The 25,195-nt window shown below is 46.0% G+C and overlaps 1 protein-coding gene across 1 annotated transcript in view; it reads left to right on the top strand.

The window, feature by feature from the left end:
- Positions 1 to 25,195, top strand: part of LOC8042104 — a 65,764-nt gene that overhangs the window by 15,780 nt on the left and 24,789 nt on the right. Inside the window, exons 7-24 of the mRNA XM_029989981.4 lie at positions 901 to 1,098; positions 3,183 to 3,363; positions 4,860 to 4,985; positions 5,890 to 6,077; positions 6,832 to 7,116; positions 7,874 to 8,047; positions 8,980 to 9,251; positions 10,241 to 10,493; positions 11,151 to 11,442; positions 13,225 to 13,424; positions 15,161 to 15,423; positions 16,452 to 16,530; positions 17,120 to 17,278; positions 18,613 to 18,726; positions 19,493 to 19,679; positions 21,308 to 21,551; positions 21,990 to 22,170; positions 23,477 to 23,687. Coding sequence (XP_029845841.2) covers positions 901 to 1,098; positions 3,183 to 3,363; positions 4,860 to 4,985; positions 5,890 to 6,077; positions 6,832 to 7,116; positions 7,874 to 8,047; positions 8,980 to 9,251; positions 10,241 to 10,493; positions 11,151 to 11,442; positions 13,225 to 13,424; positions 15,161 to 15,423; positions 16,452 to 16,530; positions 17,120 to 17,278; positions 18,613 to 18,726; positions 19,493 to 19,679; positions 21,308 to 21,551; positions 21,990 to 22,170; positions 23,477 to 23,687 — 3,607 coding nt within the window. The remainder of the gene's footprint in view (positions 1 to 900; positions 1,099 to 3,182; positions 3,364 to 4,859; positions 4,986 to 5,889; positions 6,078 to 6,831; positions 7,117 to 7,873; positions 8,048 to 8,979; positions 9,252 to 10,240; positions 10,494 to 11,150; positions 11,443 to 13,224; positions 13,425 to 15,160; positions 15,424 to 16,451; positions 16,531 to 17,119; positions 17,279 to 18,612; positions 18,727 to 19,492; positions 19,680 to 21,307; positions 21,552 to 21,989; positions 22,171 to 23,476; positions 23,688 to 25,195) is intronic.

Below are 25,195 nucleotides of genomic sequence, written 5' to 3'. Positions count from 1 at the left end.
ACGAAGGAACCATATCTTTAATTTTAAAAGGTGTGGTTGTATCCTCTTAAATCTACATGTTCATTCTTTCTTCAATCTTGTCCCGCACCAACACGCTCTTCGTTCAATAAGTAATATGAGTGTTTCAATGTTAGTACTTTCTCGTATATACGCTCAGTGTAAAGAGAGTAAATTGAGCATGGGTCGCATAAATATGCAAGTTCTGCCATGACTGATCTCACCCTTGTTTGTTTATTCACTTAGATTGATCATCGCCAGCTTCAGCTGGTTTTATATATATTGGTTTAATTAAAACAACATGTGCGGCAGGAAAATTTCTTATTCATTACATAAAATATCGGAAGGATTATTTCACTCCAACGTTACGTGACATTAGGTTTAAATATTTAAAACATAGTAACTTTTCTTACATATTTTTACAATGGGCTACAATCATGTACTCGGAAATTGTCTTTATACAATTAAAATTAAGGCAGTTGGGCGTTCAATTTTAATTTATTCATTTTTTATCAGGTTAAAATAACGCCCTGATGTCAGCTCCGGCCGATGACGTTATCTCAAATAAGATTAATCTTTTACCTCTGACCCCTTTTTCTCGTAAAAGGTTTTTGTCTAAAAAATATCCTCCCCCCCCCCCCCCCCCCATAATATTTTAAAGCGTTTCTCTCTGTTTTTGTTTTTTTAAATATTGCTAGGTGTTAAGACTCAAAATATAAAATCACGTTGTTACGTGACCAGCATTAAGAAAAATCAGGTTGCGTTTGCCCCGCGTACTAAGATGCCATTTTGAAAAGTGTATAAAAAGTCCGTGACGACTCTCAACTTATGCAGAACAGACGAAGCTCAGAACGTCCATTTCTGTAGACTCGCTGTGGTCACGCACGTCTTCTGCCTTTCCAGTACGACCGCGTGGTCATCGAGTTCGGCAACATCGTCAACCCGGACACGAGCCGCGTCATTCTGGTCCGGTTTTCCGTGACCGCAGTCCGGACTCGATCGAGCTCCAAGACCCACTACGTGACCGTCGGCGCCGAGTTCGACTTCGAGACTTACGTCTGGGTCGGGCAGACCGAAGTCACCATCTCGCCGCCCAAGGCAGTGAGTGGCGTTTATCAACACCTCCCAGTAGACAGTGTTGTAGGCGTTCTCGCAAAAAGTGTAACGAAATACGTTATTCGTTACTGGCAAATAAATAGAACGCATTTCCGACCTGCACGTCATCTCAAAATAGAAGGAACTCGTTATTTACATTTATTGATAATAAGTAAAGCATGTTGCTGTTGCGTTACCTTCTATCTATGAATTAGAACGTTTTACTCTTTGTTTTTACGTTACAGGTACGCATAAGCGCAATATTTCAAGAAGCAATATGCCAATGAGGAAACTTAACATAATTACTTTTTTTTTTTACGGTCCTTCGTTTGAAGGTGTGGGGTATCAGTGCAGGAAGTCATATGACTTGGCGTCAAAATACAAAAAAAATTTTTTTTTTCAGTTTATGGGAAGATGTAAAGAGTAACGTAACAATCTACGTCACCCGATACTCTAAATAAGTAACTTAAGTACGTTGCGCGTTACACTTTTGTAAAAAGTAACGTCCGTTAATTAATACGTTACATAAAACAAGACGCGTTACCACAAACACTGCCAGCAGATATGGCGTGCACATTTTCTCCTCCCACGCCATCATTAGAGGATTCATGCAATACCACCTAGCTCGCCCTCCAGTCACCGCACGGGTTTCTTGCATCGTCTCACAACGCGCTCAGCATACTGCCTTTCGGTAATAAAGTAAATTGGTGTGTGTATGTTTATACAACCTGAACTTAGTCTGCCTCAACGGGCGACATGCCTCTCACCTGTAGAGGAGCAGTTTAGCCAGTGCGGTACACCCGCTAACCTGTGTTTTGTTTTTGTTTTTTTTAACGCGCACCACACAGTAGTAGTAGTAGTAGTAGAAGAAGCAGTTGTAGTAATAATAATGATAATAAATCTTTATTTTTCCATTACTTGATGAACGGGAGGCCGGGGGAAAAAGCTGTGAAGACAGCTTGACGGGTCCCCGGCCCCCTACATTGGCAGAACAGAGCAGCTCAAACAAACAAACAAACAAAAGTAGCTGATACAGAAAACAGACCTGGCAGAACACATCAGCATACAAACCTATTTACACTGTGCGGTTACTAGTAATTTCGAAGCTCATTCATGGTAAGCGAGTCCACTTGAATGTCCTGACTAACAAAGCTGTTAAGTGAATGTGGTATAATTTAACATTTGCAGACCATAGTTAGTTTTATGAGGGACCATCCTCCAAAATTTGGCGTCTCGTGTTGGATAGGTTACAACGTTTCTAGTTAACACCTCGAGAGTCGCCAGGAATTGAGAATTTTTTTTTTCTCTGTTAAAACCATCGGTTTGACACGACCGCCCACCGGTGCGATGCTCATCCAGATGGAAACGGGCAGGGATGGGGATCGAACTAGCTTCTGCCTCTTCGCCATGTTGTCTGGTCAAGCTTTAAGGTTTTTGTTGTTTTTTTTCGGTTTGGAACAGGTTAGAAATCCACCAACGACGGCGTAATCCGTATTCTGTATTCCGGGTTTTATTGGTTTACGCACCGTTCCACTTCACAGAAACCAAGATCTAACGCACGTACACAACATATGCGGCATAACGTATGTATCCTCCCTGTTTCCTGTATCTCTTGTTCCTTACAAGGTTCACAATATATACTACAAGAACGTTAAATCAGCTTTTGCGTTTGTAATAAGTGGCATATTTCCAGATATTGGTGTTCTTTTTTACTTCCAAAAATGACGAGCTTTATTGTGCCAAACCAGCTCCGTAAAAAGAATAAAAAAACAATTAGAACAGTACTTTTTGGCATGTTTATGCGTTCATGCCTTTACAAACTCCACTTCAAAGTGGTTATTTCAACTTAATTATTCGATAGTGCTCCGTGAACCAGCTTCGACTGAACAGAAATGCGTGAGTAGAAATTTGAAACAACCTTAGTTATGCGTTTAATTTGCTCTTCGTTCGACCAATGAAATGAACCGGGCATGGTTTATTTTTCATGCCTGTAAAACAAATAAAAGAAGAGAAAAGAGGGTTTACCTTAATCAAAGGCTTTATGCACTTTTATGGGCCACTCTTTGAATTCTACTCTCGATACTTCTCAGAACGAAGACGAGAAAAAGCTGGAGGTGGACGTTATCGGTCCGGGAGAGATTGCCCTCGACAGTGCTGGTGTCTTCACAATGGACATGTTCCTGAAACTTCGCTCCGACAAGGTCACCGTGTCTCTCATCGGCCCCACAGACCTGGAGGACGTGATCGCCGTAGGGAACCTGGGAGTGTCCAGTAAGTGTACACTTACGCGAAAAAATCAAGTGGGTACATACTCATTCACTTTTTGTGTAGTCATCGATGTGTGTTATGAACAACGGGAAATAAACAGTCGACAGCTACCTGTTATTCTGTCTTTGGAGTGGCCGGGGCTAGCAGGCTCAACTCTTATTTTAAGGTACGATGCGTTATTGCCGAGGACTAGGCATTTTACAGTGTTAGGAAAAAAAAACGTTACGAAAAGTTAATATTGAAACGAAAGTATAAACACATGGGACAAACAAAAACGTCCCACAAAGAGTTGGTACCATATAGCAGGGATCGGCAAAATACATGCAAATATGTATCGAAATACAAATACAAAATACTTCGTCAAAAATGTATTTAATTACAAATGTAATTACGTTTCCAAAAACGCATTTAGGTACAAGATACAAATACAACTAAATGTATTTGGTCTCCTCCAAATACTTTTCCAAATACATTCCTCAAAATTTGCGTCAGCGACTTCAGGGCACCTGCAACGGGTTTCTGGATATCTCATTTTAATTTTGCATCGCACATTCGGGAGTTAGTGTGTGAGGCTGTAGTAACGTAATACAAATATAATCACAAAGAAATGTAGTCAGCTTGGACGTAATAGGTGAAAAAAGGACAGAGCTTCAAGCAGCTTTTTTTGTCGATTACATTTTGGTATAGACCAACAAAGAACCGAGACGACCAAGACGCGCAGCGCTAGCTAGAGAATTTTTTATTGTTGCAATTCAAACCAGTTACGAAAATCTGGGCGGCCCGCGCATTTAGAATGTTCCAGGCAAAAATATTGATGGAAATCAGGCTGGAAAGCATCACAAGTTGTCACAGGCACTTATTTAGCCAGTCTGCCTGTGAACGTCGATTTCGTCACTATCCTTGCCCTGGACTAGCACTGTAATCACAAAGTAACTAAACGCTCTTGCTTGATTGAGAGACACTGCATTCGGTGCAGTACGTAGTTTTCTTCCTGCTCTGGACAAGTCTTAGGATGAGCAAAATGAGTCGTGACAATAAATTTGAGGGATGTATTTTCGCCCACAATTATGTATTTAATTAAAATTGTATTTTAAATACCCACGTTTTAATATTTAAATACAGACGTGAAATACATTACCCAATTTGTAAATAAATACTAGTGCAAAATACACAAAGTATTTGAAATACTGCCCATCCCTGCCATATAGTTATGCACCAATTCAATGCAAGGCCACGGATGAGATGTAACTTCCCATTAGTGACGTCAGAGGACTTTCTGGTGGTACGTTAGGGTCACGTCTCGTGACGCAACGCCCCTTACCGTGACCACGTGACCCCCGATGATTTATATTTACCGGCGCAGCAACCTATTCCAAGTGCGTACGATATGATTTATGTCAGGTATGGTCAAAGTACTGCACAGTATTTCTTCTAGTTTGGCTCGAGAAGTTGTAGGCGTATTACAAACGCCGGATCTATTGCTTTCTCGCTTGTTTCAGGCTTCGGCGATAACTACCGTGCCGTGCCCAATGATGTGTACCACTACAAGGGCGTCCTCACCGCATCAGCTACCAAAAATACCTTCACCGCGGCCAACATGGACATGGGCCTCATCACCAGCACAGGTGCATAGGTTCTTTTATGCCTATAAAACTAAACACGCAGTAAACTAGGATTATGCAGTTTTATGAAAATAGAAACATCCCGCTGCGACAATTCGACGCACAACAAAATGAACTCATGAGCGGCGGACATATCCCTAGGGACCCGTTTCCTGCACCACGACCTTTCTGGTGGCCGCAGTATGTGTCGGTTGTGATCGCCGATTTTTAAGGTACCAAGAGGCATGCGAGTGTCTACACTTCTGGAGTTCACATGCGCCTACTTCAAACTCCAGCGCTGGTCATCACGTACTTGACCTCGACGCTCTTATTGGCTCACCGTGGTAGTAACTTTCGCCGTTTGTACACTTATGCTGAAATTGAGCGTAGTAAAAGCTCCAAGCCCGAAAAGTAAACGAAGACAAGCATATAAAAAAACTCTTTGCTTCGAATTTCCGCCAAATGCAATAAATGTGCGATAGTATTTTAGGTTTTATTTTTCAATAAAGACCACTTTCTACCGGAATTTAACGGAGATATTTCTTCGCTCAATATAACGGAAATCTTGTGACGCACGTGTTGTGACGTTGTGACTTCACGTCACAACGTCAGGTCACGACGTCAGGTCACGTGACAATTTTCAATTTTGTTATGTGGCATCATGGCGTCGCCTGTCATTAAGACCAGCCCGAGCAAGAACGTTTCGTAGAGTCTTAAGGCCTGTTCACACATGCAGCGGAGCGCTACAAGCATAACGCTGACCTCGCACTAAGCGTGTGCTGACGGGAGCGTTCACAAGCTTTGTATCGCGCCGTCAAAACTGTTGCTCATGGCATACGATAAGTAGCTGCCGACATGTGAACAGCGCTACATCGGCGCTTCGCTGCATGTGAGAACCGGCCTTTATGCTCCGGCATTCTCATTTCAGGCTCTATATACCAAAAGCCAAGGAACGACGACAACAAAATCAGCTTCACCTATGCTCTTTTTGCCCTCAACAAGCCGGAGTACATCGGAGAAACTAAATCGTACACCATTCAGATCAGCGTGGCGAACAAGGTCTTATACAAGGAGACGCACTACGTGAACCTGACGGCGAGCAATCCAGACGAGCCGGTGAGTGGGATATGTCAGCCACCAATCATTTAAACGCTGTGCACGTGATTCTGTATGTAAACAGTATATATCAAGGCAATGACATTAAGCTCTCTAACTCTCGTTTTTATGTTTGCCTGTTATTTTCCCGACGTTGCATAATCAACGCCGGGATACGTGCTTTTCCGTGAAGTGCGTAATCTTTCAAGTAAAGAAGCGTCAGCGATGTCGATCCCCCTGTGCTATCCCGGCCGGCTTTATTTGGGGAGCATCCGGAAGACTGAGAGATTGACGTCACGGGCGCCCTTTGCCCACTTAGTTTCGGTCTGAAGCCATGTACAAGGGTGACAGTTCTCGTCCCATGGCACCAACTACGCATTCATTCCATCAATTTCACGGCAAGGCTAGACCATAATGAAGTAGGGCGTCAAATGTTCCAACACATGCCCTAAAACAATAGAAGTGAAATAAATTGTTATAGTTAATTAGCAAATTAGTTAACCGATCTTACCTCTTTCTTAATGACCGTCATGACCATCAACTTGGCCCCAGGGCTAGAATAACCTTAACGCAAGTTTCCCTTACAAAAAATCCTGAACTCACTCCAAAACACCCTGCATACATTATAACCCTGAGGATTGAGACCTGGAGCTCGTTCGATAATTTGGTATGCCAACTATTATGAGTATATTACCTAGTCAATGCAGCTGTGATACGCGCCTTGGGGCGTCCCGAAATCCACAGTCGGCGTCCTGTGTGCGATCGTCGCGCGCAGACCAACAACGTGGAAGACGTGCAGTCAATGACCGACCTGTCCAAGGCGACGGTGGGCAGCCTGCTCAAGTACACGGTGCACCTGAACGTGACCCCCGGCGGCTTCACGGCCATCCGGCTCATGTCCGAGATGGACCCGGAGAACCCCGCCCAGCTCTGCTCGGCTCGCTTTGACCTGGAGGCGAGCGGCTTCAACCTGCCCTGGGTGAACATCTCTTCGGCCGAGGCGGTCGTCGAGGACGGCTACTACGTCGTCGACCTCGGGAGGGTCTTCGTCTCGCAGCAGGTCGGCACACCCAATGTCGCTCTCTGGTACCATGAACCTGCTACTTCCAATATGCTATAAATAAGTGTGATTTAAAAAAAGAAAAGCACGAGAGGAAGACGGTTCATGGACAAAACTCGAAGCATGCGAAATTCTTCCACGAAGGGAAGTTGAAAAAAGAAGCGAATTTTATTTCCGTAGCTTCTAACTTTCTATTCGTCATGCAAGGCTCAGATTTATCCGAGCTACGCGCATGTGACTGGCGGCATGGATAATTTTGGCATGCAGCAGCGCTGCAAAATTTTTGTGGGTTTTTTAGATATTTAAATTTAAAGCAATTTGGTATGCCGCGCCAGAAGTGCGAAAGCGAATCACAGTATTGGGCCGCTGCTAAACCGGTTCTTCTAAAGATTCCAATCTTCGCTAATCGCAGCCGTTTGAATTCTAGCTCCCGATAGATACGTATCTACAGAATCAGAAATACAAAGGAAGAAACAAAAGGTAGCTGCCGCAACACGCGTAACTACGCTTAGACATTACTGCGAGTACGCTGTTACCTAAACATTTAGTCACAATGGTAGTACCATGGTAGTATATTGCAGAGATCATGCACCGAGATGTATAATTCTCTTGATGATAACGTGTGCCATATTATTAGTGTCTAGGTTACTTGTAGGCGTCATAAAACCTTTATATCTCGCAGACTGAGCCTTTCTGTGCTTAGAGGGTAAGAGAGGCCAGCATAGGACTGTCTGAAACATAAACTACTTTGTTGCAGCGCCAACCGGGCATCGGCATGGACAACACTCTGGTCCTGGAAGTCTTCGTGTATCTGGACTTCACCGTGGAAGCAAACATGAAGGAAGGCAACCTGTTTCCCGTCAAGCTCAAAGTGGGAAAGGGCGACGAAGGGCTTCTTGTGCCCTTTGAGGCTCTCACTCTCGAGCCCAAGGTGCGTACAACGCCGACTGTTCCTAAACTGTCGTCAACGACTCAGCGACTCTAATGCAGCCTCTTATAGAACTAAGCATGAGAAGATCAGGCGCGAAGTCGTGCGAATGAAGGTACATAATACCGACTAGGCCCTGTATCACTATTGTTGCTCCTGGATTTTAGCTTGCCACCTGCCTCCGAATGCTAGAAGGCGTCACAAAGTACCACACCTTACAGCTGTCATTACAAGAATACAGTGCAACTGCGTGGACTCTCCAGAATAAAGGGGAAAAAATGAATTTAACTGTACATAGCAAAATTCCCCCCGTATGTACCAATCAACGTCTACGATATCAGAACACCTACGCGGAACCATGTACTTATCCTCAAAGGCGTGAATTTGGCGTACTACATCAGGTCCTGGGATTAAAAAGCGTAGCCGTGTTTCTTTGTTTTATTTATACTCGCTAATGTTAAGTTAATTATACTCAGCGACACGAAGGTCTTCAAACTCAGCTTTATAAAAGATTATGCTTTCAAGCTTAATAAAGAGGTAGGTTAGGTGCAATACGATATGTGTTGTCTTCAGAACGGTCCTACTGCACCACGTGAAGAAATTAAGATTTATTCCCCAATCGGACGAGCGGGAGGCAAGTTCACAGCAGCAATATCACTGACAAGTAAAAAAAAAAAAAAAACGGAGGACGTGGTTTGCAGCCAAATGCGACGGCGCCATTAGGTGATAAGAGTATAAAGAAATAAAATCACAAAGCAAGAAGCTTGATCAACAAGACCAGTCCTGTATTTCTTAAATTGTCGAACTATAAAACGCAAAAAATAAAAAGAAGAAAAGTCCTGTTAATTTTTGTTTGAAACATCGCGACGTTGCTTCTTCGATGAAGTAAGTCACAGCGATTACTTCTGCCTGTCCGTTCTTGTTGTGCCCCACAGCGCTACATGTACAACCCGGACGTGAAGATCCTCGATGCTGTGGGCTGGCGGGAGCTCTACATTGGCGGTTCCATGGCTCTGGACGTGGTGCTCGCCATGCCGCCCGGCGCCACGCACACCAACGTCACGCTCGAGGTGGCTGGACAGAACAACCCGACTCTGCCCGGCCTGCACATCTGCCGGGCGAGGGTGTCGTTCGTGGGACGCGGCATGCCTTGCATGCAGTCGGTCCTGGACGCCATCAACGTCGACGGCGTCTCCTATGGTAAAATGTAAGAACCATGTGATTGGCAACACGACGGCCAACCCGCTATAGAAATGAAACCGGGAGCCATACTCTGGTGTGAGACAGTACAATACATTGATGAAACAATGGTGAGGGTGCAAGCTAGTTGGTGTGAATTAAGCATAGTTGTACACCCGAGACTGGGGATACGTTCTGTGTTTGTCCCTTGTCCGTATCCCCAGTCTCGGATTTACAAATATGCAAAATACATTGATTTTTTTTTTATTTCTACGTTTCTCATTTATATGTTGAGTGGCATTGCTGGATGGCATTGTTGTTATTATTGGGTATAATCATGTACTCAATTTGCGTTCGTAGTATGTTTGTTCAGTTGGTATTCCGCTATCTTTGGCCATCATGGTGGAAAGGGGTCGGGGGGGTGGAAGGGCGGGGGGGGGGGGGGGGGGGGGTCTCGGCGAGCTCTACGTAAAGCAGATTTTGTCCTTTGCTTTTTAATCCTATGCAATACATAAGGTCATTAGTAAGGCTAAGAAAAGGTAGGTATTAACACGATTCAATATTTTGGCATCGGGATTTCAATACGCATGTACATAGCACCCTAAAGCAGGCCATATCTCGAGCTATGCAGCAGTCCTAGTAACGTTTCTGTTGAGACTGTCTCAAGTGAGGCTGCGAGTAGTTTCGTCGTGAGCAATGAGGCACAAGGTCAACAATTAAAACGGGGAAATGTACACGGGACTGTTGGGCTAACCTTACGTGCTGAACTGGTTTGGACGTCATAATAACTGTTGCAACCCAAATCCCGACTACCTGAAACAACTGAGTTGAACTCAATAATTCCAGTTAGATTTTTGTCTCAGCGATAGAGCTGTTTGCTAGAAGAGTTTTTCTGGTCAGAAAAAAAAACTGGACTCTCAGAAAACCAGTTGTCTTGACGGCCCTATATGCTCCGTGTTTGAACAATCTTGACGCTCTAACATACTTTTATTGTTGTTGATTCCTTGCGCTTTGTAGCAACCCAGCCCGCATGGACACCGACACCGCCCGTGTGAGCCTGGGCACCGTGTCGCACATCCCCAAGTCCCTGGGCAATGCCACCGAGAGCAAGATTATCGTTAATTTTGTGGCCACCCTCCAAGACGACGCCGAGTTCGCCAACGGGGCTCCTTACGGCATCTCGACCGTGCTCTCCATCGCCTCCAAGAGCGTCTTCTCCGAGGAGAAGAAGTTCGTCGCCACCAGGGGACCCTCCAAGGACCTGCTCAGGGTGCGCAACAACTCCCTTGTGTCCGTTAGTTATTGCAGAAGTCCCATGCTGCCCCATTCGAACTACAGTCAGGGACGAAATTGGTCAGAATTCGCAACAATTCACAAAACGTATACGGAGGTGTGAAACAACTAATGATTTTAAATTACATTCTCCTTGCATCTGTTCCTTTCACTGCCAAAGCCACAAAAATGTTGGAGCAAGTGGAAGCGAATGGGAATGGCACATTGACGCGTTGGCATAATAAGTGTGAAACCGGGTCAGATGATCAAATGACGCTAACAATACACAGAAATAGTCTTCGTAATATCCTGCCGTCGACTAGAAAAAAAAATTAAAAAAGTTAAGTTACAAAAAGAATGTATGACTGAATATTTAATGTATACATCAGTCCAAATGGTATAAAAAAAAACACATCTAATATACGTTTGCCACAAGTTATAATAACCACGCTCTGTATTAGAACTTCAAGTAAAACTGATGGCAAAGAACAACTATTGGCAAAAAACAGAAAGAAATCGCTTGTCGATACCAGAGAAAGCAGCCGACCCAGTACCGTTCTAAGAAGTTCTCTAACGAAAACGGCTGTCGTTGGAAAGCCTCAGTAAAGATGCTCATTACATTAGCCTTTTTTATTCTTTACGAACGCCGACGCAGAACAATCCCATCTACGCGTTCACCCTGCCGCTCTGGACCGAGCCCATCGTGCCGGGCATGGTGTCCGAGTTCGAGCTGGTCCTCAAGACGCCTCCGCGCACCATGGGCCTCTACCTGGTCGAGGTGGCCACGGCCAGCTCCGACATCAGCGTCTGCGTGCTCAAGGTCAAGTCGGTCGGGGACAGCCTGCCCTGCCTGGACCCCAGCACGCCGGCCACCTACACGCTCCACGATGACCCCAACGACGGCAACAAACGGGCCTCGCTGGCCCTGCAGGCCCTCGGGAACGTCGGTGAGGCGACTCGGAAGGACTACCTAATCTTCGAGCGATATTACTCTATTTCCATCTAAGAAAAATTGCCTCAGTCATTCTGATAAACAGAATGTATCTTACATGCGCGTTAAGGCATGCGCTATGATTTGTTATGTCTGGTTACGGGTGGTTTTTTGGATTTGTTGCATACATGACACACTTGTGCGCGCAAGACAAGACTTATCAGTCGAGACGAGACTTAATTAATTTCGGACCCGCAACGCCGAGAGATTATGTGGGGAGCTACGTGTCCTCATTCGGAAGCCAGCTGCGCGCCACGACGGTCGTATGCTACCGCAGGCTCCCTTGAACCAGTCGGCAGTTTGATAACCTCTGTGTCGCTAAATAGGTTGAGCTAATTACGATTACAATAAAGGCCTAAGATGATAAACTGTGAGTATTACGACTAAGTATGCCGTTTATATGCTTATGCATTTCCTGCTATAGAATATGTATGCTTCATTATGTTTTAGTTATGCGTGAAAACGTCTTCGCTTGAAATCGAGCCTTAAAACACATTCAGTGCTAAAAAATAGAAAAAATACAGTAAGCTTTTTTGCTAAACGTCCCACTTTGATGAGAAAAACGTAGCCGATCAAATAAAAGGAGCAAATTAGCAGCGTTCAAAAGGTACGGAAATTCACATCAATTTCTTGTCAATGTATAGAAAATCATTTGCTCCTTTCATAATAGAGCAGCGATCCAGAACCACGAAAGAGTTTTTGTTTCTAAGAACGTGCCCCGATAGACGGTCGAATTCCTTCATGGTAGCTGCCGATTTTGCATTAGGTACATTTTAGGACGCGCGGTGCAGAAATTTAGTGCAGCGTTTTCCACTGTGCCACATATTTTATTGCGTAAATTTTAAGTAAATAAGTGATTTTGGTGTTGTCGCAGAAAGGCCTACTGGATTTATTAGAAGTTATCACCAAAATGAAGTTAAGCCAAGAGATAGTTCTGGCGATCTGTTCTTCACCGTGATATAAATCTTCGTTAGTTCCAACCTATATAAAATATATGCATGCAATATGCAACCTATGTAAGCATATTGTAAGTCAGCAAAATAGTAGCCCATAAATATTTTACTGATTGCCATATACCTAAATGACAACGCAAGACAGTTCCTTCAAAACCAAAAAAAAAAAAAAAGATCCTTCACGAATGCTTTTTTTTTTCCTCGCTTGGAATATCTTATGTGTATGTATTAACCACCTCTGGATGATCGCAGTCGTTACTTGACTTCTCGCTTTGTTTCCCATCTATTTCGTTCTCTTTTCTTTTATAATGGCGGTCTCTTGAGAAATTATCGCCTTTCTCGAGACCACGTTGTTATGGTCACCAACGTGCGAGCATTGCCTGGGTTCTCGATCCGCAGTTTTAAGTGTCTCAACTTCTCGTTGATACGAGGCAAAGCAAATCTTGGCCGCCCGTGTGCTCTGGAATCGTCTGTACGCAAGGTCTATTTCTTGAGATGCAGATGACTCGCAATGAGGTTTTGACGAGACATTACGATCACTGACAGCTTGAGAAACGATGTGCGTGGTTTATTAGCTTGTTTTTCTCTGTGATTCGTCCTTCTGGGTTACTATCGGCTGATACCGCAACTTCGTTGGCCGCGGAGCGACAAGAAGATTCCCGGGTCTCGACACGCCGTGTGTTTCTTAGACTGTCGATGACCATAGGAAAGGCCATCTCATCGTGTGTGTGCGGCCTACCTCAAGAATGCAGCCGTCACTGTACAAGTTCCGTTGACGGACGCAGGAACGTACCCGATGAGAGCGGTGAAGGACCTGGACCCCAACACCGTGGTGTTCTCGGTGATGATCAAGGTGAAAGAGACGGCCACCAAGAACAAGGCCCTCAAGTGCCGCATCTCATACGGCTCCAAGGGAACTTTTGAAGAGAGCCTCATCGTGCCCGTGGCCAGTTCGACGCCCAAGGCGGGATCGCCAGAGAGCGCGGTGAGTGTGTATTAGGCTGCACTCACACCGGTGTTCGAATCGAAACCGCGAAGCGGATCCGCTCGTTTTCATCATCAACTACGCTTGACAGTGCACTGAATCTTTAGGCAACCGCTAGTGGTGAATGAGGCATTAGACTTGTACTGGCTCACACTTCGGCTGACAGGAGTTCGCTTCCGAGGATCCAATTTATGGGCGGATGAGTTTGTACTCGGCAATAGGTATAAAACACTGCAGAAGTCATCTGCGACAATTCTTGCTTAACAACGTCTCCTTTTTATAGGTTCTACTTCTGTGTTTCGTGCAACGTTGTATTGTCGTGTACCATGCACTACTTTTCTACGGGTAAGAGACCTGTAGATAAGTGAAATCAGCAAGGCTGGAAAGGTACTATTTTTTTTTTCATTTTATACCTGAGGCTACACGTATTTGGTCATCAGCCTTATAATTTAACTTAACATAATACGATTGAATATAGTTCATGTAAAGTTGCTGCTTGACCCGGCCTTTTTGTGCAGCGTGGATCGTTTCAATTCCGGCACACCTTTCCTTACTCCAGTCCACTCTGGCAGAACTGAAACGTCACCACACTGCTCGTCAACAGATTCACCGGAGATGAGGTTCCATTTTTTGTAATTTATTATTCGCGAGTGTTTTATGCTTATGCAGGTTGGGCTTATGCAGCGCCATAAAAGAATCCATATCTACGTGTTGATGATAGTTTACCTTGTACAGGTATTCAGTTCGAGTAAGCTATGCTTTCTTCTTCAAAGTTACGTTAACCCACGTGCTATAATATCAACCTGTGAGAGGTTGGAGGGAATCGTTAAACCAAGAGAGAAGCAACAATTCAATACAACCTGATCCGCTAAATTGGGGCGGCGCTGAGACCAGTAGATGGGAGGGTTGACTCCTGATACTGCGCACACCAAGTGATTGAAGAGGCTCGAAAAAGCGATCTGCACAAAAGCAATTATAATTATGTTTAGCAGGCTCATCTTGTCTCTGCAGATCCCATATCCAAACCGCTTTTTTGTCTCATTATTCGCTGCTCTCTTAGATGTCCCTGAGTTTATACTGCACCGCGAAGCACCATGAACACCAATCACTGGTCTCCGTCTCTTCAGCGCAGCCAAACAGAAGGACGATTATATCATGCTCCAGTGAAAATGCGGTTTCATTGGAAAGAGGCGTGGACGTCGTATTGCCGCCATTGAGATATCGCCATTGGAGCGCGAAACCGCTCTCTCGTCTCATTGGCTGAGATTATTAAAGAAATACCAATAATGCGCACTGGGATTACATCGCGGGGCAGTGTAAATTCGGGAACTTCGGAGTGTATGATGCGATTCGTAAGTTGCCGTGACGATTGGGCACACTCTAGGAAAACGTCTGCGAGTTCACTTTTCTGCAGAAAGGGGAGACAGCCAACGCGGCGAACAATAGAAGTACCCCAGCCAATGGCGAACCACGTGACTCAAATATGATTAAATCTGAAAAATAAAATGTGCGTTGGGAGAATGATTAAGCGAAACGGCATGCTCTAGATATATTCTGAGCTTTGTCATTCCTTGAGTTCCTGGTGTTGTTCACCATGATTCCTTGTTTCGTGTTCTGCAAGAAAGTGATCTCGCTGACTTATTTAAGAGTACCTCCTTTAGCATCGGGTCAAACCCCGGTTTTGAGTATATCCTGTTTTGATTGCGGCTTCTGTGTTTTTTTCTCGGCGACCCCAGCTTGCCCAGCCGCCCCGCCAGATGCTCGTGGGACCGCACGAGTCCCAGCTGAGCAGCCTAGCTCCCGGAGCGATGGCCCTGATGACGCTGTTCCTGGAACTGGAGCCCTTCAGCGCGTCCGCGGTCAGCTTCGACCTGGCGCTGGACGACGGCGCCGCCTCCTTACAGGACTTCGAGTTGTGCGAGGAGGGCATCTCTCACCTAGGCCAGAACTATCCGTGCGCAAAGCCCAGCCAATGGAGCAAGGCGCTCACGGAGGCTGGGTACGTGGACTGCCGTGGAACGTTTTTTTTTTTTTTCTGTGTCGTGGCTTGCACGTGACGTCGTCGCACAATGCTGGTGGTCACTCCAACTTGTTCTTGCCGAGAAAAAAAAATCTGTGGGGCGGGACGTGTGACGCAGAAGGTGTGAAATCAGCAGCAGTTTTAGCATAGCGTTACCGCAGGGTCGTAGGCGCGGCAACGCTTCCTGCGCGCGCTGAAGAGCATGCTTGGAAGGTGCAGCGCGAGCTTCGGGTAGCAATGCCGCTCTGTACGGCAACGCTATGCTAAAACTGCTTAATGACCGTTGATGTTACGATAATGCAGCTCAGGTATGTAGCCGCCGCTTGAAAGATGGATAAAAAATCTCGATTGACATCGAGTGTTTTGCATTTGATGTATGTCAGTCGCGAGCACTGGTTAGTGAAGTCACGCTGCGAGATAAAAGGAAGGAAAAAAAGTTGATTATGCTTATAGATATCTTACGCATCACTTTTGTACGTTGTAATTGAATGAGAGCCGGTGTGAGTAGACTTATCATGCTTTTCGGCAGGTCTGTTAATTCCGCACGTCCTCGCCGCCTCGTGTATTTTTGCTCCTGCAGCTGTATTCTTCTACGAGAGTTATTATATTAGGACCTTAGATTTTCTTAGAATCCTCATAACTGGCGATGAGCTCAATATTTTTTTTTAAGATTTTTTTTATTTATTATGATTGCATGATTTGCGTGTTCGGTTCGACTTCGAGGGGCGTAAATATTTGAGCTGAACAGCCAATGTTACTCTTTGGCCAGACACGAGCGTTTGTACTTATTGGGCTATTTTCAACTAATCCTTGCAACGTAAGATAATAGCAAATAAAAAACGCAAATTCCTTATACAGGTTACGAGACGAGGAATACTAAATATTTTGTTATAGAATAAGAAAAGTGTGCTTGTGTAAAAATTATTATAACTAATACCATCATTCGAATTATTTTCTGCCCGCTGGTTTTCAAATCTCTCGAATTTTCGTTGTTTTGTTTTTAACAGGCAAAGGACTTTCGGACACTACGACATGCACTTGATCTGTAACTCATATATCGAGCGAAAGACTCCAGAAGAAAATATGGTGAGTTGTCAAGTTTCTCAAATGTTTTGTCAGTGTTTCACTTTTTGTGTATTTCGATCGAAGATAAAAGAAGTAGGACGCTCTGTACTCCTAATTTGATACCCGAAAAAACATCGGTTACAAGTACAGCTCGGAATCGCTTGCGAAATAAAATTAAGGTTCTGGGGCATTCAGACAAATTATTGTTGTAAAATTCTCGTAATAGTTTTCTAAACATTGGTGAAGATCAGCATTATACTGATGTATAGTCACAAATTACATTTACCCTCAACGCAAGTATCATTGGACGTAAAAAAAATATTGTTATGAAAGAGTCGAATTCACAGGTGCAGCGATTACAATTGCACACAAATGAAAAGTTCGTAACATTAGATTTAAACAGAACCAAAATTTATTTTCCGAACTCCAGTAAAAAATTAAACTCGTTTATTATCAACCTAGATTTATTACCGTCATATTTCTAGACCTCCCCACGAATGAAGTAAGGTCTACGAACCTAAGAAGCAAAAATAAACGTAGACGCAACAAAATAGATGTACGCAGCGGTGCGATGTTTCCACCGCTCCACACTGCGTTCTCTCCATTTCAGTTGAGGTTCACGGTTCCCCTGCTCTTGAAGCGGGACTCCAACCTCGCCCCTGGCACCGAGATAAGCCTAACCGCCACAGCGGTCGCTGGCGCCGACCAACGCAAGTCCACGACCACTCGATTGCGTCTGGCCGACGTACCAGACCAAACCCTGGGGACGGTAAAGGGCTACTTTCATATCGCGCTACGGCCTATCGGAACCAGTCAAGCGGGTCAACAAAAGTTCAAAACCGAATCATGTGGTTACAGAGTCTGTGAACTGGCTGAGAAACGCTTGAAAGAACGAATACTAATTACTACAAACGATACTACTCGCTGACGGGCACGCTTGTTTCTATCTATCAGCACACTGTTTACAAACAAACCCGCTTTTGCCAACACAGGCTGTGGGCACTGCGCATGCGCAGTGCCGACAGCAGCGCTACTGCAGTGGCGTGACGTCAAAAAGTTGAGTTGGTCTATAAGGTATGTACAGTTCCGACCTCGGCTAGAAGCTATACTATATCTGCTCAGCGAAGTATGCATCGCCGGTCACTCGCTGGGGTCCGAAGAGCTATAACTGTCGGTTATAGTTGAACTTAAAGCGTCGTTCCCGCAGACCCCTTTAAAAAAATATTTGAGTCTTTCAATTGGAATGAAATGTAGTTGCTCTTATGGTTCACTGAAGCGGTGCCCACCTGTGCAACGTTTAGAAAACGAGGAACTTAATACAAGCGACAATAAATACCAGTTGTATTTTGTTGTTGTTGGTTTTAACGAGAACAATGCATCACGGGCAAATTAGCAATTCTAAAAAAAAAAAAAAAAATTTGGAGGACCTTATCGGGCCCCGTTCGCATCGCCTTCTCATTCGCCCTGCTGGCGTAAAATAAAGAAGGAAAAGAAAAAAAACAAAAAGCCCTGCTGGCGTGTTTTGCGTGGCCAAGTATGTAGCGTGGCTCGCTCGCAACCGGAGGATGGTAGGTTCGAATACCGCCTAATTTTTTTTTTTTAATCTTTATTTAAGGCAAATGAATTACTTCATAAATTGAAATCTTTTGAGACGTGCAGCGGCCTTTTATTGGCGTTGCATGTTATGGTTTATAATCACTTTCATTCCGAGCGTGACGTCACGTTTCACGTGAGTGTTGTGAGTTCAGAATTCCCGGCGCGACGTCATGTGGCTCTGACGTCATAACACCATCGACCAATCAGGATTTTCGCGTCACGCCACCGAGGCCGCCTTTTCTGCGACACAAGCTGCTTAACGCTATCTCGTTAAAAAATAAAAAAATAAATATATACATAGAGCAGAAAGCCTTTCAGAAGCCGACGTTTGGCTACAAAAATTAGTGTACTATCACGTTGGCTTCGTTGTCTCTTAAATCTCAGGTTTTCTTTTTTTTTTTTATTGTACGTATCAACACAGATTGGTTTTATCGCGATAACTTTGTTTTGCAACACGTGACAGGACCTGACAGAAACTGCTCGTGCCATTGGCTCCTTTCCTCGCAGGGTGAGCCTCAGGTAAAAGAAGCCGGCTGGGGCCCCACCGACATCAAGGTGCGACAGCGGTTATGGATCCCCTTCAACATTACGCTGGCAAGGGGCACCATGGCAGAATTTCACGTGGGTCTCTTTCTCACTCTTCACTTTCTCGAAGGCTGCGCCGAGAACCCGTCACTGGTGATAAACAAAGGTGCTGTCTGAGTGATATCAGAGTCAGGTAGAAAGGGGTCTGCCCAGAAGGGACACTGCTCTCCTTCTTAAGTTTCTTGCCCGTGTGTTTTTTATTATTATTGTTATTATTATTATTATTATTAGTTCGCAAATATAGTACTACCCATCATATGTGTAAGCCAGCGAATTCACGTTGACGAAAATTACCTTTCAGCCATGAATTCAAGTGGAGGTACGGGATGCCACTTGAGCTGCTTAACCCAATTACTATAGTTACCTTTGGATGGCGTTACGGTCACGGACAGCTTATAAAAACGCAGGGCATTTCTTATATACCTCACGTGTCTTTCTTCGTGAGTGGTTTTTCGGCGCTCTTGTTGGCCAATTTCTCAGTTTCATCAGCTGCGATGATAAGATGATCGGAACTCATAGTGGAACTCACCGCGCCCTGCATTTCATAAACTGGCAGTTACTCGTAGAGCCCCTTGCGATCGGTAGTTTATTTATGTGGCACAAACTGACCCGGGTCTCCAAGAAGAGAAGGTAGGCAGAAGAGCTGGTTAGGAAAGGTATCTGATAATGCTCAGGTTCTTGTTCCTGTTTGTAAAGCATTCGCGACACACATTGAGGATCCTCGTCGCCCCCAACCCAATGAAGAAAAAGAGCAGCAGTTGGGTCTTCCATCGCTATATACGAGCTTCTGGGCTGGCCTCAGGTGGAAGCCCGCGGCGCCGTGCACGAGAAGAGCGGCATCGTGAACCTGCACGGACTCCGGGTCGAGGCCGTGGGGCGGAACATCCCCTGCTGGCGCAGCAGGGCCCTCAACGTCAGCCTGTCCTCGTCCTTCGGCACCGTGCAGACCGACCGAGCCGCGGCGTCGCTCGGATTCTTCTCCAACCCCGGTGCGCGAGCGACCATTCATCGGAGCTGTCAGGCTCTTAGTTGTCCAAGTTCGGTTCTACTCCGATAACAACGCATGAGCCGTAAAAACGCGTCGTACCATCTACAAGGGTCCGCGCATCGGCTTTCTCAGAGAACACATAAGAGAACCAGTCACTGCGATTTCAGAAAAAAAAAATGTAATTAGTCAGTTAACAAACCCTGTAGGCAGCGATGGGGACCAGTAAATCCAATTTCCTGGGACAAAGATTATTGACGAAGGGATGACCACAGTGCGGACGAACTGCTATACGTAGGCTACACGTGATGAAAGAAAACAAGACCACGTATGGCCCCGTAATGTTTTCTTCGCGTTATACTCATCCGTGCGTTCTTTCTGCGCGTATTACGCTGATCATAAAATTTCGCGCAATTTAGTTCCAGCAAAAGGCTCTCCGGGGATATCCGGAGAAGTCAACGCGTGGGCGTCCCTTTTCTTCATCAGCTTTAGAACGACGGGAAGTAACTAATATGACCCTGTCGCTCGCTGTGCAATTAATAGTTGACTATTGTTATAAGATGACGGTGTATTCTCATAAGCTGGGGAGTGATATCAAGATGTCTTAAGCCCTGGGAGGATATGTAGATAGCATGAGATCTGTGCGCTCCTCAACGACGTGAGACACCTGGTCAAAACGCAGCATAGTGATTTGATACGATTACTACATCAGCACGAGATCGAACGTGGTCATACAATTAGTGTGTCTGAATAAAGACTCAGGCAGTGACGTTGGGGGTTTACGGCTGATAATACTCGCAACTTCCCTTGGCATGCTGGTATTTCTAGCCGTATAGTGCCAATACGTTTGAACTAAACAAATACGCATTGAGTGGTTCACCATGTTAGATGCAATGATGGCTTAGCGTTTCTATCGAAACTGCATGCTGCATCTCGAACTGATGCTAAACATCATGCCTGAAAACTTTTGACTGTTATAGATACAAGACAAGCACAGCAAGCTAAGCTGTGTAGCGTACTCACGCCTTGTTTCCACTTGCTATTATTCAGTATCGGGCTTTTTTATATGGTAAAGTTTTGTGATCATGCATGTCTCATTTCTGTTCTCTTTGTGTTCCTTTTTATGGAAATAAAAAGAAAACAAACTTGGCAAACTGCAGCAACAAGTTGCGCAGCGTGTCAACTTTAAATTTTATTGTTTCAGGTTGTGCTGACAAAACAAAAACAAAAAAACACGCCTAAGTAAGTGCAAGCCATGATTGTGCCTTTCGTCACTCTCTAATGTTTTGTCTCAAATACTCCATGAGTTGTTTTTTTATTACGAGGCTATGACCTCGCAGGCTGCCCAGCGTTGTCGAATGCTTCGTGTCCGGTAGGACCGCGGCCTCGTAGGCTGCCCAGTGTTCCTGAACCGACTTGCCAGAAACAGCGTCTCAGCTGAGACTGGGGAAAGAAACCAAAGCCAGCGCACGAGCTGAGCGGGACTCGCGCCGCGTCCAGAACCATGTACACTCTGGCCGCGTTTGAAGACGCTAGCGAGCCTCCAGGCTTTCTTTCATAGAGTCTCATCTGAGACGCTGTTCTGGCGAAACGGCCCTGGTATATGACGAGGACTGCGGCTTCGGCTCGCAGGGTACAGCCACGTGCGCGGCAAGCTACGGCCAGGAGACGACGACCTGGTGGTCGAGGTGCTGGCCGAGATGACGGACCACCCGGTAGCCGACGACGGCAGCAAGCACCCGGTCACACTGCACGTGTCCGCCCTGGGCTGGAAGGCCACGGCCAGCCAGATGCTACGAGTGGTGCGCACGGGCAAGGAGAGCCCGCGCATCGACTTCCGGGTGCTACTCGACGACAGCCGCGTCTACGAGAGGCAGTGAGTCTCCCACTTCCCCTCGAATGCATCACGCGCTTTTAGACACGTGCACTGTACCGAAACGACAGGCGCCCTGCCTGAGCACACATCAAAACAGTGGTCACACTGATACTACATCGCTCAAAAAGTCAGTCTCCAGACGCTGTCTGAGTAATGTTTTCTTCTCGTATGATGGTCGTGAACTCCCTGCAGACATGATAGAAGCATACATAAGAATGAACTTCGCAAATGCTTGTGGCGTGTCTGGAGATAATCTTGTCACCAACCGTATCTCTCTTACAAGCAGTGTGACAGCGACTTTTAGCGTGCACCGCCCTACCGTATATTTGCTCACTTTCCTTTAAGCCTTTGTCCCTTTAAGCAAGCCCTTGCTCGAGACGGAGTTCTGTGCTGTGTGGAGCCCGGACGTTGAGAGGGGATCGGACTGCCTCCTCGCAGGGAGCGCGTGTCTGTGTCCGCTTACCTGCGTCACTCGGACGACTCGAGCGCGGAGCCCAGCAAACTGGTGCTCCGACTGTTCCTGCCCTTCTTCATCACCTTCGAGTCCCTCGTGGACGTGGTGTCCGTCAGCAAGTACCAGCCTCTCGTCACAAACTCCAGCACGGGGGTCGACATTGTGGTGAGGAGGCGTCGCTTACCTTATTCCGTAAAAAAAAAACGAAAAAAAAAGGCAATTAAGAGAATTGGCGGAAAAGAAAAGCCATATACTTTTGGTTTCTAGGCTAGGTGGCGCAAGCTACCGCCTTTTATAAAGGGTACTGCCGTTAGCATCCATCCATCCATCTAGCATGACCGCGGTCAACACACACGACTTTCGCCAGAAACGTATGCATCGCGCGTAATAAACTTAAGCGGAATCTACAGGCCGGTTCACATATTTTTGTTTGAGTGTGACTTGTCGCCACTTACAAAGACAGCAGAGCCACAATGGCTCCACCTATCGTGCAGCCGTGGAACGCTTTCGATCTGCGTATGTTTTCTGCTTTTATGTTTTTTACGCGTCATCCTTTTGGCGTTGGTTTTCAATAAATTTGACTATGGTATACGAGCGACCATTTTTCATAGATAGTGCGGACATTTGATCTCGCAGGTACTGCGATACCTTCTTTCTATTAAACGCAGATTGGACGCGTTCCAAAACTGCTTGGTAGATGGCGCCAGTGTGCCAATGTGTTCTGTAGGGGGCTTATAGATTGTAGAGAGGGTCCACGTCATACTCTGGGGAGCGGTTGCAACTTAGTTGCGAACGCCTCCCGCGGAGATTTTTCATAAGTGCGCTTGCGCTGCGTTGTCACGTGGCGAGAAGGAAAGCCGGCGCAAAGGCGGAGGCGCTTGCAGACGATCAACGCTTTCGGCGCCTGCTCGCAGCTCGTATTGCAAACGCGGTCCATAAACCACGTGACCCCAATCCAGCAGTTGGACACTCTCTGTAATACGATCTCTCTAGTGTTCTCTCGTCGTAAGTGTGATAAGCGGTTGCAATGTCGCACTCAGGCGCACTTAAATTCAGATCTGGGAAGCAGTCTTCACAGCGTGAGGCGTCGCAATCTTGGGTTCAAGTGTGGTCACGGATGAGCTAGCGCAGTTGACACGTATGTTTTGGTCAACATTATCTGAACGAAAGCTTAGAAAAACGTTTGCTTAATGGTTATCTTGAAGTTTGCTTAATGGTTATCTTAAAACGGAGTTTGACAAAGCAGGTGACGAACACAACCATTTCAATATTGAGACTTGCCTCTATATTTTGTATTCTTAGCTTCAGTCTTTTTGTTATATTTTTATGTTTACTTTGAACTCTGTATTCTTTGGAGGTAAGGGTGCCCACACAGACGCTTTCTGATGCGCATCAAAAGGATTCTAGTGTAAACTACGCGTTACGTAGTTTGCCTTCCAAAAAAAGTGCTCATGTCACCCGCCGGGCGCAGTTCCCGACGCTCATGTTCGCCGACCAAGTGGAGCTGAACCTGACGCTGGCCGTGGACCCCGAGAACAAGCGTGGCTACGGGATGGGCGAGACGCTAGCCACGATTCCCTACCGCGCCATCTGCGACCAGAGCTCCCGGGGGTCGCAGAAGCAGGCCCAGGGCGCCGCCTGCGGCAACATGAGCCACGTCCTCTTCACCGTCAACAGCAATGGCGAGATCTAAGTCCTCTCTGCCTGGTCTTCTTTTTGGGCACGACAGGGCAGCACACCGGAACCTGGCTCTTCTTATTTTTTACGCGATATCGTTTTTTAGCTGTTTCACCCAGTTTTCACGATGCGGTATCTGGCCTCGAATGCGCCGTGCGTATATATGCGCGCGTGGAGGCGCCTTAGTGGCGGCGCGGCGCCTCCGCACACGCAGGATGTCCGCCTACGAACGACATCCGCATACGTAGGCGCCATGCGTATGCAGACGTTGTCCTTGAGGTCGTCCGAAACGTCGTCCTAGACGTCGTCTTTGACGTTGTCCTCGCCGTCGTCCTTTAGGACGTCGTCCACTAGGACGTCGCCTAGACGTCGTCCCCTAGGGCGTCGTCCACTAGGACGTCGCCTAGACGTCGTGCTTGAGGTCGTCCTAGAGGTTGTCCTTGAGATCGCCCTAGATGTCGTTCTAGACGTCGTCTTTGACGTCATCGTCTACGACGTGGTCCTCGACGTCGTCCTAGACGTCGTCCTTGAGGTCGTCTTAAAGGTCGTCCTTGAGATCGCCGCAGACGTCGTCCTAGAGGTCGTCCTGGACGTCGTTTTTGACGTCGATCTCTGGGACGTCGTCCTCCACGCAGATAAACCGACGTCACGGATACACGGAGCGGCAGTACGCACACATTCACATTTGCGCCCAACCAACGAAGCAATTATCGGTTTGAGTTAAGTTAGTTGGTACATTTCGATTCAAACCATCTTTATTGTATGAAATTGGGTGGACAGGGGGAAGGGGCGGTGAAAGAAACGAATTTTGGTCGAGAGAGAAGAGCTGGTACGGCGGCACTCCATTCTGGTGACCATGGTAGCCAAACTTGGCTGATTCGGAGAGCCACAGCGCTAACGGTCGCGACTGGACGGAGCCCCGAAATAGTTGGTACATGGTAAATGATGGTGGTGAAACAGCTTGAACATTAAACGATTATACACAAAGACAGGAAAAGACAAACACACGAGGCTGCAGTGATGGTGGAGAAACAGCTTGTACGTTAAAGGATTACACAGAGACATAAGATTAACCGATTGCAGAGACGAAGCAATCACTATGTTTCGAAGTTGCGTGCTGCTGTAGTTCTGACGTCAATGATTGCGTCGCAATTCATTAATAAAATAACCTGTTTACTCGAAATTTGCGTTGTCGTATTCACAGTGGGCTGCGTCGTGAGTCTGATGACAAATGCTATCGCAATTCATAGACAACCAACAATAATGGTTCCTACAGCCGATTTTTTGCACTCTGTCCGTTTGAGGTAGTCTTAAACCAGCAAACCAGGTTCTGAAATTCGTGGCAGTAGGTGAGCTAACATAAATGTGCATGACAAAAAGTCAAGTTTATTTTTTTTCCCTAGCCTTAAAACGTACGTGGCAGTTGTCACTGGCACAGGAGCGAGAACTCGGCTTCGCTAAATGTTTTATTTGCCCGGGCACTCAATGAAATCAACGGAACTCCCAAGATTGA

Source organism: Ixodes scapularis, unplaced genomic scaffold (assembly GCF_016920785.2).
Source record: "Ixodes scapularis isolate PalLabHiFi unplaced genomic scaffold, ASM1692078v2 PGA_scaffold2__306_contigs__length_199485367, whole genome shotgun sequence".
Classification (NCBI taxonomy): domain Eukaryota; kingdom Metazoa; phylum Arthropoda; class Arachnida; order Ixodida; family Ixodidae; genus Ixodes; species Ixodes scapularis.
The sequence above is the reverse complement of the archived record's forward strand: the minus strand, read 5'-3'. Positions and strand labels throughout refer to the sequence as shown.